This window comes from Lissotriton vulgaris, chromosome 2_1 (assembly GCF_964263255.1).
Source record: "Lissotriton vulgaris chromosome 2_1, aLisVul1.2, whole genome shotgun sequence".
Taxonomy (NCBI): Eukaryota; Metazoa; Chordata; class Amphibia; order Caudata; family Salamandridae; genus Lissotriton; species Lissotriton vulgaris.
The window spans coordinates 710,956,974-710,969,819 of NC_141687.1; the positions used below are offsets into that span (position 1 = coordinate 710,956,974).

The 12,846-nt window shown below is 49.7% G+C and overlaps 1 protein-coding gene across 5 annotated transcripts in view; it reads left to right on the forward strand.

Moving 5' to 3' along the window:
- SBF2 (SET binding factor 2) overlaps positions 1 to 12,846 on the forward strand; it is a 2,158,806-nt gene that overhangs the window by 1,220,899 nt on the left and 925,061 nt on the right. For all 5 annotated transcript variants that reach the window (XM_086955965.1, XM_086955960.1, XM_086955962.1 and 2 more), the window contains exon 17: positions 7,822 to 7,890. In XM_086955965.1, coding sequence (XP_086812091.1) covers positions 7,822 to 7,890 — 69 coding nt within the window. The remainder of the gene's footprint in view (positions 1 to 7,821; positions 7,891 to 12,846) is intronic.

Consider the following 12,846-nt stretch of genomic DNA (forward strand, 5'->3'; position numbering starts at 1 on the left):
ATAATTGTACTGCTGCAAAGCAGAAGAAAGCATACTAAACAAGCATTGGAATAGCCAATAGGTCTCGCTTTTAGGACCTTATAAGTATTTAGTTATGCAGCACAATATCCTTGGTGGAACAACAACTGTTGCATGGCTAAACACTGATAAGGTCCCAAAGGCGAGACCTATTGGCTATGCCAATGCTTGTTGGAGTAGTACTCGAGGTAGTACCTGTTCATAGCACCTGCGCCAAGTGCTTTAAATAAGTTATATTCAATTGAATCTTCTGCTTTGTGAATGGCGCTGTAGACTGCAGCACCTAAAACAAGCAAGACGTCTGCCTGCCTGCAGGCGCCCCAGGATATGAACTAATGGCCACCGGGCGTTCCACTGCACATTTCACAGCAGGGACCAGGGTCATTCACAGACAGGGAAGCACTTATGCACGCTGCATGCACCACTCACAAATATAAACAAGTGTGTGCCCAGCACTATGGGAGGCAGGCCTGTGTGAAGGTACTTTATATTGAGGGGCTATAGTAAACAAACCCCACTAACACAAACCATGTCTACACATTACAACCAAACAATAGCAAAAGGTCAGACGTGGCCTAACCACCAGAGGTGCCGCCATTGCTGGTAAAAAAAACCTGGCCTGTGCGGCCTAACCTCCTGCAATCCACACTTTATCGATCCTCAAAGGTACCGACTTCAGAATCAACACCGGGATTTGAACCTGTGCCAAACAGGGACTCTTACAGTCGATGCCTTAGCCCCCTGAGCTACTGGACCCAGTTCTGCTTTTCGGTAATTTCAATGAGCTACTTCTCCTCCCCACCCTCTTCACAAACTTGGAAGATATTGATGCACTTTACACACTAGCACAGGTTGCCTCATACCCTGATATATGTTTTTTTGCATCGTAACCCATCACCAGCCCCACGCTTACTGCATTCCTCCGATCCAAAACCGAGGCTCGGGGGCACTGCCGCCCACACCCACCACTAGTGTATCCTTATCGGGTCGCGATTCCGGGCTTACTGCCCACCCCCGCTGTGTGCCCTGGGCTCCCCTGCGAGGCATGCCACCTGGCTCAGGCAAAATTCCTCATGGCTGGTTGCAGCCGTTCCCCGTCCTTCTGATCCTTCTACTGCTCAATGGATAAGTTAAAGAGGGAACGCCTATAACAGAACAGTATTCCCTTTTTATTAGGCATTAGAGTCAGAAACGGTTCTTTTAATTTGTCCAATCAATCAATCAATCACCGAACTTGTAAAGAGCACTACTTACCCGTGAGGGTCTCAAGGCGCTGAAGGGGAGGGGGAGGATCCGGCTGCTGCTCGAAGAGCCAGGTCTTGAGGACCTTCCTGAAGGTGAGCAGGTCCTGGGTCTGCCGCAGGTGGGTGGGGAGGGTGTTCCAGGTTTCGGCAGCGAGGAAGGAGAAGGATCTGCCTCCGGAGGTGGTACACTGGATTCGTGGGACGTCAGCGAGGGCTAGGCTGGTGGAGCAGAGCTGGGGGGGCGGGGGTGTAGAAGTTGAGTCTGTTGTTCAGGTAGGCTGGTCCGGTGCTGTGGAGTGCTTTGTGAGCGTGGGTGAGGAGCTTGAAGGTAATCCTCTTGTTGTTGGGGAGCCAGTGAAGGTCTCTGAGGTGGGGGGTGATGTGGCTGCGTCGGGGGAGGTTGAGGATCAGGCGGGCCGAGGCGTTCTGGATGCTTTGTAGTCGCTGTAGGTGTTTGGTCGGGATTCCTTCGTAGAGTGCGTTGCTGTAGTTCAGCCGGCTGCTGACGAGGGCTTGGGTCACCGTTCTTCTGGTTTTGATCGGGATCCACTTGTAGATCCAGTGAAGCATGCGGAGGGTGTTGTAGCAGGAGTAGGAGACGGCGCTGACCTGCTTGGACATGGAGAGGGAGGAGTCGAGGATGACTCCCAAGTTGCGTGCATGGTCCGCGGGCGTCGGTGCTGTTCCTAGTGTTGTCGGCCACCAGGAGTCGTCCCAGGCAGACTGGGTAGGGCCGAGGATGAGGACTTCCGTCTTGTCCGAGTTCAGCTTCAGGGGGCTGCTCCTCATCTACTCGGCGACGGCCTTCATACCCTTGTGGAGGTTGATTTTGGCGGTCTGTGGGTCCTTTGTAAGGGAGAGGATAAGCTGGATGTCGTCGGCGTAGGAGATGATGTTCAGGTCGTGTTGGTGGGCTACTTGAGCGAGGGGGGCCATGTAGATGTTGAACAGCGTCGGGCTGGGGGATGAGCCCTGGGGTACGCCGCAGATGAGGTTGGTGGCTTTGGAACGGTAGGGTGGGAGGCGGACACTCTGGGTTCTGTCAGAGAGGAAGGAAGTGGTCCAGTCCAGGGCTTTTTCCGGAATTCCGACTTCTTGGAGGCGTGTTCTTAGTGTGTGGTGGCAGACCGTTTCGAAGGCGGCTGACAGGTCCAGGAGGATGAGGGCTGAGGTTTCGCCGTTGTCTAGTTGGCGTTGGATGTCGGCTATGGCAGCAATGAGGGCTGTCTCAGTGCTGTGGTTCCGTCTGAATCCTGATTGCGACTGGTCTAGGATGTTGTTGTCCTCGAGGTGGCGGGTCAGCTGTATGTTGGCGATTTTCTCAATGACCTTCGTCTGGAAGGACAGCAGGGAGATGGGGCGGAAGTTCTTGAGGTCCTTGGGGTCCGCCTTTGGCTTCTTGAAGAGGGCGTTGATTTTGGCGTGATTCCAGCTTTCCGGGAATGTTGCGGAGTCGAAGGAGATATTAATGACCTTTCGTAGTTGGGGTGCGATGGTGGCGTCTGCTTTGTTGAACACGTGGTGTGGGCAGGGGTCTGCTGTTGATCCAGATAGGATGGAGTTCATGATCTTTCGTGTCTCGTCGTCGTTGACGTGGGCCCAGGATGTCAGTTGGTTGGTGCAAGTGGTGTCGGGGTGGGGTCTGTCGTGGTCGAGGCTGGCGGTGCATTGAAACTGTCGTGGATGTCTTATGATCTTGTGGTGGAAGAAGGTGGCCAGTAAGTCGCACAGTCCTTGCGAGCGCGGGATGTCGTTGGTGTTGGCGCCGGGGTTGGAGAGTTCCTTCATAATGCAGAAGAGCTCTTTGCAATTGTGTGCGTTGTTGTCCAGGCGTGCTTTGAAGGAGGATCTCCTGGTTGTTCTGATGAGTTGGTGGTGTCTGCGAATGACGTCCTTGTGGGCAGCGTGGTTGTCTGACGTGCGGTCTTGAAGCCATTTTTTCTCTAGCATCCGGCATGTGTGTTTGGAGGTCTGGAGTTCTTCGGTGAACCAGGCGGCTTTCTTGCTGGAGTGGTTGATGGAGGGCTTCTTTAGCAGGGCTAGGGTGTTGGTGCAGTCTTCAATCCACTGTCTGAGGTTTCGGGCGGCGGTGTCTGGGTCTGTGGGGTCGGTTGGAGGGACCAGGGGGAGGGCGGAGGTCAGTCGGTTCTTGGTGATTTTGCCCCAACAGCGGTGAGTTAGCTGTTGAGTGTGGTGGTGCCTGGTTGCCTTCTTGAATGTGAAGTGGATGCAGTGGTGGTCGGTCCAGTGGAGTTCGGTTGTGTCGTTGAAGGCGACGTGGGTGCTTGTGGAGAAGATGGGGTCGAGCGTGTGGCCCGTGGCGTGGGTGGGTTCGGTGACGAGTGGTCGGAGGCCGAGGTTGGCGAGGTTGTCGATCAGGGTAGCGGAGTTGGTGTCGTTGTTTTCGAGGTGGTAGTTCAAGTCCCCGAGGAGGATGTACTCCGTGGAGGCGAGTGTGTGGGTGCTGGCAAGGTCGGCGATGAAGTCGCTGAACAGGGCCCGGGGTCCGGGAGGTCTGTAGACGAGTGTTCCTCTGAGAGTGATGTTGGGGTCGGTGTGGATCCGGAAGTGAAGGTGTTGGGTGGAGTTGAGAGAGTCATCTGCGAGGGTGTGGACCTGGAGTGTGGACTTGTGAACAATGGCTATTCCTCCTCCGATTCCATTTGCGCGATCCCTGCGGGTGATCTTGTAGCCGTCCGGGATGGCTATGGCGATGTCCGGTGCCGAGAATTAGTTCCACCAGGTCTCGGTCAGGAATGCTACGTCTGGGGCTGTTGTGTCGAGTAGGTCCCAAAGCTTGACGGCGTGTTTGCGTGCGGAGCGGGTGTTAAGGAGTATGCAGCGGAGGTGGTTGGGTCCGGTCCTTGGAGGCTTGGTGGTTCTGTCACAGGATACGTTGCAGATGTGGCAGGAGAAGGGTCTGTGGGTGCGTTTCGGGCAGCCTGGAAGCAGCGGCGGTCCCGGACGGTGTTGAGAGCGAGGAGGGCGTTGGCGTTGTATCGGAGTCTGGCGTTGCGGGGGGCGCGGGGTCTATTGGTTCAGGCGCTGGGCGCGGTCCAGGCACTGACGGGCTTGCCTTTGGCCCGCCCGCTCCTCGCTTCCAGCGGTGTCCTCCATAAAAGGCGAAGTGGGAGGGAGCCGCAGCTGGGAGGCGGGAGCGGGGCGGCCAATGGGCGTTGGGGGACGGGACGGGACACAGAAGGCAAGGGGGGGCGGGGCCGCAGGGGTGCAGTGGCGGGAAGCGGGGGTACAGTGGGCGCTAAGGGCCCAGAGCCGACTACAATACAAAATAAAATAAAATTAAAATAGAAATCAGAGTAAAGAGAAGGCACAAAGCAGTTACCAGACCACAACACAGGAGCTCACCAGCGTCGAACTCTCTCTAGCGGCAGCGGTGGGGCAGGAGTCACGGGCGCACAGGAGGAGCCGTGCGGCGTGGGGAGCGACCTGACCTGCGAGCAGGGTCAAGGGGTCACACTCACTGCCGCGCGGCGACCTCCATAAAGGCCAAGTGGGAGGGAGGAGCAGCTGGGAGCGGGGGGGCCAATGGGCGTTGGGAGACGGGACGGGACACAGAAGGCAAGGGGGCGGGGACGATGGGGTGCAGCGGCGGGAAGCGGGGGGTGCAGGGGGTGCAAAGGGCTCAGAGCCGACTACAATACGAAAAAAAAAATCAGAGTACAGAGAAGGCACAAAGCAGTTACCAGACCACAACACAGGAGGACACCAGCGGCGAACTCTCGGTAGTGGCAGGGCAGGAGTCACGGGCGCACAGGAGGAGCCGTTTGACATGGGGAGCGACCTGACCTGCGAGTCCAAGATAACACCGTTTAACAAGTGGTCAAATTATGCATCAGACCGGTGTTCCTCAGGAAGGGGGGATACAGGCAACTATTTTTGTAAAGTCTGAAGAGTTGGAAGGCGCCGAACTAAGCCTAATCCGTTTTAGAAGGTGCCTTGATGCAGCGGGACATATGTCTTTTCGTACCACAAACGCTTCCGGTGCTGTAGACACAACTGTTCAAGTCCTTTGCACCTCGCCAGTAACAAGAAGCCATATAAAAGGCCATACAGAGCCCAAAATTGAATGTCACGGGTACAAAGTAAACCGGAAGCTCTGAATACGCCTTTCATCTCACGTAAATAAAGCAAACCCGTCCCACTGGGTAATGAGAGCAGCTACGACTGAAGGGCCATGAGACAATCGCTTTTCAGATATCGCCTCCTTAATAAGCCGTTTTTTTGTTATTGTTATTATTTGTAGCATTTTTAGTCTTCTGAATGTGTGCCCTAGTACCAGGTAAGAAAGATGCGTTAACCATGCGCAGCAAGTTACTATGAGCAGTAACCTCTTCCATCGCTCACCAAGCCAGATGCACAGATTTTAAACAAGGTGCCCTTTGTATCGACCTTGGGTCACTGGCAGCATTTCTACATTTCCTGGACGGGTGCTGCTGACGCCACTTCTTTCCATGGGCCTGTAATGAGAAACTGCAGGTAAGGAGCATTGCCTTGCTCGCGACTTCCGCCATAGTGACTGAAGTGGACAGGTTGCTCTCAAAGTTGGCATGCCTCATTGCTCTCCGTTCCGAAAGCAGACCAGTGAGCACATCAGGCCCGACCTTCTGTGACCGATCGGGGACATTGGCGCTCGCCATGATCTGTAAATAATTGTCTCTCCAAGCAGTGCGGCAGCAAAGCAACCCAGGAATCAATGCCCATTTTAAAGAGGTTTAATTTAATTCCGCCCGCGTGGGATTCAAGTTATGCCTGGGGCCTTTGATTAAAGACTGAAATTGCCTCTTGAAATAATTTAAATGGAAAAGATATCGATGAAAAAAGAAAGGCATCTGTCAAGGGACCCAGGTGAGCCCGCAGTTTACAGCTTCTGCGCTTTACCGATCGACTGCTTTTGTTTCAGAAATCAAAACAAGCTTGCGCTGCAGCAGGAGTAGGCGCGGCAGCAGGGGGGAGGAGGGGGGCTGCGAGATTCACTTGCGGGAGCGATAATTGCCACCATATGGTGGTACCCGCTCCCTCAAGTGAATCTCCAGACATGCACGTGTGCACGTGCTTGGCTGAAAAGCCAAAGCGATCCCAAAAGGTCTTTTTGCCTTAAGGCGGGACCTAAAAAGACTGTTCTAGGCAGTATTGTTTCTTCTTTATTAGATTCCAGAAATTCTAATTTTGCAAAGAATTTATCACAACTATAGCCAACGCTTTTCATTCTACTGCACTTCTTCAGGGTATATAAACTGTAAAGAAGTTCATATCCTCAAAATTCCTTCAGCATACCCAAATAGTGTAGTCTATTCTCAACACCGCCACTGCGCTTTTTTGTGGAATAAATAATTCCCAGCCTTCAATCATATAGCGATGTAACGATATACAGATATTTTCCACATCTCAACCACATCACATCTGTTAGGGAGTAAATTAACCAATGTCGACACCAGAATCCATTTCATAGCCTGCACAGAGAGTTTTGAATATCAAACTATAAACTTCAAAAAAGGCATGTTGAAAATTAGGAGTGATGCTCCAAGTCAACTGTAACTCCCTTTACCATCTGTCTTCTCAGTGCAAACATAATTGGATTGTAGACGCAAGTTGTGTATTGGCTAAAAGCAAACACAACAATTTTTGAGGCAAGACAGGCCAGCCACTGTCAGCGGTGGCTCCGCTACTATGGCGGAGGAGCGTAGCCCCCCCTGCCTACAGAAAAATAAAATAAAAATAAAACAATAATGAACCTCTGTTTACTATTGTTTTATTTTTCTTCGTAGCGTTGCTTGGGGGCTGGCCAAGGGAATGACAGGCAGAGGGAGAGTGGTAGGTGCACTGGTTGTCAGTGTGCGAGACGGTTTGGCCGGCCTGAGATCCGGCAAAAACCGTCATGCGCACTGAAGCTCTCTCTTGGAGAGACCAGCGACCACAGGCTCCCATTCTCCCTGGGAGCGCAAATCATTGGCGCTCAGGCCAATCCTGACGCTGCTTTCATGCAGCGTCAGGATTGGCCCAGGGGATTCTGGGAGCCTGTGCCTGCAATGCATGGCGACGGAGCCAGAGAGGAGCGTTGCAGCATCGGAACAGGTAATGTCTCTTCTTTTTTCTTTTTTTGTTGTTGTCCGTTCCCATCCCCTCTCTCCCTCTGCCCACCACTTTACCCAGACACCAGCCGCTACTGGCCGCTGTGCAAATTGAAATGCTAAAATGCATTTGTACAAATATTAGAATCCTTCGTCGAAATACAGCTCTTGGCAAACAGTGGACTTTTTCACAGCCATTACTCAGCAATTTGCGGGTGTGTGCATGTGTATACAAGCAATTATTTAATGGAATTAGTGCGAAGTTTGCAATTATATGTGGCTGAAAAATGCAATGTCTTAGTGTAACATTGAATGTTATAATTGTTGGTGCTTTTTTCTAGAAACATTTCATACTTATTGTGTGCACTATTCCTTATAATGAAAATTGATAAATAGCTTAAATTATACCGCTCTTTTCAACTTACATTGAGTCCTATGAATAGTTTTGCTCACTGTTCTTTTTCTTCTAGGATTGCTCCTGTTCAGAGGAATACAGCATCGCAGCCCAGTTACTTCCATTGACAACTGCATTTTATAGGGTAAGTAGAGTGGTTTAAGACGAAAAATAACTAATTAACGGTTACCTTTTTTTCATATTAAGTTTCTATTGTAATTATACATTCGAAGATTCCTAAGAAGCACTAATGTATTTCACTTTAGCAGGTTTCTATTTGTACATGACACGCTTGACAACATTATTCACATTGAGGAAGGAGACTCCCTATTAAACAAAACTTCAGCCCGGCCATTTAATAAATTAAAAGTTCACAAGGATGAAGGTTTATAAACGATCATACGTAGGTTAGGACTGAAGACATGTCAATTTCCTGTCCACTGAAGAGCTCCGCAGTCAATGGTAATTTAACTTTAGTTACCACCAAGCCTGTTCGTGATGGATCACAGCATTTAGCAGAGTAAAGCTGGACATTTTTGCTTAGCACTCTCCGCCTTGGTCAGAGGAGTTGAGACTTGGCATGCTTGCTCTGGCTGCAGACTTACACTTATAATGAATATCTCTTTACACCTATGCTTTCGTTCTAGCAAGTTTTTTCGTGGGTTTTTCTTACCACCTGCGAGTAGGGCCTTTTATAAACATTTTTAATGTTCTTTCAGTATGTCTTCCCTATCACTGTTGTTATACCCTCCAAACTCTAATACATGTACCTGCAGAGACAGTGTGAGGAGATAACATCTTGTTTTGCAGTTGTGGGGCCATCCAATGCTTCAAACCGATACGTTTAACCATTCTTACAAATTATTCTCAGTCTCATTTGCTGAGGTAGTTGGATGTAAGATTACTATCCTGTCTATTTCCCAAAGTCTAAAAATAGAACAGTCTTCTTGTTCCAGGCAGCCATACGTTGGAAATCACCTTGACCATCAGGGAAATGTACTTCCATAAATCTTGAAAGACCTGGATGTCCTAATATCACGTCCGTTTGCCAACAAGCAGTTATTTCCAGCTCCCTGTTGTAGTACTCCAAAGCTGTTTTGAAGGAATGCTTTCACTGTACAGATTCCAACTAAATCGTGATAGGGCCTTCTTGGCACTTAATCAAGCAACAATTGTATTGGTACAGCCGTATGACTGATGTTGAAATTAGAACTGCAGCGCGAATTGTGACGTTCCTGCCACTAACAACAAGGTGGGGGAATCTATCAGCTCAGATAAACCAGATGGAACATAGGGCGAATGTTGCAAACGGAATATCTATGGTAAGTAATATTCAAGTGGTTGGCCTGCTAGCAGGAGCAGATGGACTCCCACTGTAGATCAATTTCTACAACTATGCCTTCTGATACCGATGGAAATGGAGAATTTGCCAGAATCTTTGTCAGTGTGTCTTGAATTGTAAATATGTGTAATATAATTTTTTTTGTGTGTATTGCATAAACATGAGATTTACAAAGTGATCTGTCCCAGTTACTTGTCCCCAGGCCACTCCACAGCCATTTCTCTGCTCTATAATCTGGTTTCAACTGCTCCCCAGTACACTCAGTACTGTTCTGTGTACAGTGCCTCTTATAGGAGATGCCCTAAAGCAAAAGAACAATATCCTCTGTAAACTCTCAACCACTTGCTGCAGCCAGGTTTGCACTATTTGAAATATCTAAATTAACAGAATTAATTAGGAGTCCTGAGAATGCAACCTAGAGCATTGATGCGAAGACCTCTCATAGAGGCTCCTCACAGACCATAGTCTGAAAAGCTGTCTAACGACAAGCACCAATATAGATACTTAAAGAAGATAGGGCACTTGGACTAAACCCACAAGTCCTTAAGATGGGATTGTATGAATGAGTGAATGAGAAATTCAGCAAACTGCAGTTGATATTGTTCTCAGACTAATTGACTGTAGAGCAGTGCTTTTCATTTAATTGCCAGAATCTTACGACTGTGTAGACAAGAGAAGCTCCAGGTAACAAAAGCCCATGCTCCAGAGATGATACAATTCAGGAAGTCTGAGTCGATGAATAGTATTTAGAAGGAGCGTTATGAGGATCAAGAAGGCTTCCATTACAAAGGCCTGTGAATAGCCTCCCAACTGGCATAGCCATAGTTACACCTACTCTCTTAATGAAGTGGTTGTTTGTAAGGAGTGCAGAATATTCAACAATAATTTTCTGATACGGATTCCTAACCACACTTTCTTCACATTTTGGATATTCCCCCAGGTGTCAGACTGTATCTGGAAAATGTTTAGCAGTACCTCTGCGCTCCTGCAGGTGGTGCTGGCAGCTACATGTCAACATTGTCCCGTGTCGGATGTGACGTGTGCAGGCCTATACGAGCACATCCATGTGTGCTGACATCAGCTCCTGTCTTTCCATGCCAACAGACACGGATCTAGAGCTACCCCTCATCTCATTGAGACTCTAAATTGGCTACATTCTTCTGTGTGCATGGGAATTATGTGACTTTCCAAGACTACAGTGCATAAACACTGTAGGGAATGCCGCAAACGTATATGACTGATCCACATGTTATTTGCATGTGGTGAATATGGTCGGATCACAGTAATAGTTCCTCAAGCCAATTCGAGATCAGGAAGGTAAGCTCTTTGTGGTGTGGTGTGTGCACCTCAGGACCCTGCTCGAGGTCTAAAGGTAGGCCCCTGCTCGAGGTCTAAAGGTAGGCCCCAGCTGGGCCCTCTGGCTTCGCTCAGGGCTTTAGACCAGCTTCGGTACCAGTTCCCTCCACGGTGCCATAACCCACACCGGAACGCGGTCCACTGACACTTATGCTGTTGCCTCTGGATGATGACGGACAACCTATAGCACTGTCTGATGCCAAGACGGATCCACTCTGACCTCGATCAAAGACACAAGCTCCTCTTTCTGAGTCACAACCTTTTTTACTACCCTTCTGACTCGGACACAATGCCCCTACCTCCTTGTAGGTCTCAGGTTCTTCATGAAGTTTTCTGCACAGATTCAGATAGTGGAAGCTATGGCACCAGACATGAGATTATCCTACCATACTCTGAGGGAACCTGGTATGAGGATCTTCAGGATGCTATTGGTTAGAATACCTTCCCAGACACTGGCCTTGTTTTCTCCTCACCACAACCTGTCACAGAAGAGAGTACCTCTTTCGCTATGATTATGCGAAAGTCGGCGGTGGTCTTTGATCTTCACTTTACCTCTCAGGAGTTTGAAACCAACAGTCTGACTGAGGTGTTGCAGCCTGACCAGTTGAGTTCTGAGCCCCTGCTCCTATTTAATGAAGGGTATGCTCTTAGGTACCTTGGCCACATAGTGCCCATGCCCACCCGTGCATCCCCAGATCACTGGATGCCATTGCCCTGAGCCAGACGACCTTGCCTTCATCTCTCAGCACCCTGATCTAGAAACCCTTGTGGTGTAGGCTTCGACCAGCAGAGTGCAACCAAACTCTTTTCCTACTACACCTCTTGGCCTGGAGTTGAAGAGGATAGAGACCTATGTTAAGAGGGTTTTCTCCAGTTACTTGAACGCCATCTGCCTGCTAGGCCATTATTCTCATGCCTTGTGAGACTTGTTGACCCAAGTATTGACCACTGTTTCTTAGGCCATGCTGGATGGTTGTAGTGCAGCCAAGTACACCATCTACTGTAAACTGGATACCACTTGGTATGGCAGTTGGCACTAGTGTGGCCATTTGTATACATGCATAGTTGTAATCTACTGGCTTTTCAGAAGATGTTCAGGCCAATCTTATGGGCATGCCATTCGATGGTCCCGACTGTTTGGAGATAAAGCCAACTCGGCCATGGAGCGCTGTTAAGATAGCAAGGCTACAGCCTGCTACATGACCCATTGTGCTTGCCAGCCACACCAGCAGTTTTGCCCCCTCCGGGGCTTTGGCAGCGGCTCCCAATAATGCCAACAGCCCTGAAGGGTCCAACAATCTGCCCAGCCCTTTTGTGGCCCTGGTACCCATCGGAAAGGACTACATGAATAGTAGGCAGCCCAGTCTTCCTCATCCCCAGCTGCCACATCAGCAACGCCTCTTTAGCATGCCTTTGTGGCACTCCGTTACCCTGTTGGAGGCAGGATCTTTCTGCCAGGGATGCAGGCGAAAACGTCAGGCAGGTGGGTCCAACACAATGTTCAGCAGGGTTATGCTTTACCCATTTTTCAAAACCCTGACACATCTTCCACCACCCTCTGAATGGCTGATGGATGACCATCCACATTTGGGTTCACTGTCAACATGCTGAAGTCACACTTTACTACACAGACTCTTCACTTAAATAGACCGTTTCTAGAAATGTTGCTGCTTTGCTGCTGTCCCCCGGAGAAGAGAATCCATGATATTTAGGATATGATCTCCATGTTTCAGCCTCTGTCCTGGATCTTAGTGTGGAAGACTCTGCGGCTGCTGGGACTGATATCCTGCATTCCGTTGTTCAAGCACACAGATGTCATATGCTGACTCTGCCGTGGAATCTGAAGTTCCAGTGGGTACAGCTCCAGGGGTATCTTTCCAATCTGGTCCAGATTTCAGAGGAGACCACAAAAGATCAACAGTGGTGGATGCTGGACCGCAATTAGGTCAGCAGCTGACCCCTCTCCCTACCCCATCCAGAGCGGACAATTATGACTGATGCATCGCTTTTGGGTTGGGGATGCTTGTAGTTGAAAGCCTCCTTGTAATCAATCAAAGGGAGGCTGGTATAGGTGTTCAGACAAAACCACTGCCATGAGGTACTGCAACAAGCAAGGCAGAGAGGGTCGTGGACTCTGTGTTGGGAGGCTCTGCACCTTTTAGAAGTAGCTTGAATGCCAGCACATTTTCATGGTGGTTTAACATCTGGCAGGATCTCTAAACTGCAGGTTGGATGAACTCAGCCATCAACGCCTAGCGGATCGAAAAGTGAAAGTTATTACTGTATGTGGAGCTGGGTTTCTTCAGCAAATGCGGGGAAACTTAGCTTGATCTTTTGGCCACCGCCGAGAATGCACAGTGTCAGCTCTTTTGCGCCTTGGAGTTTTCAAGGCATCTCTCGCTT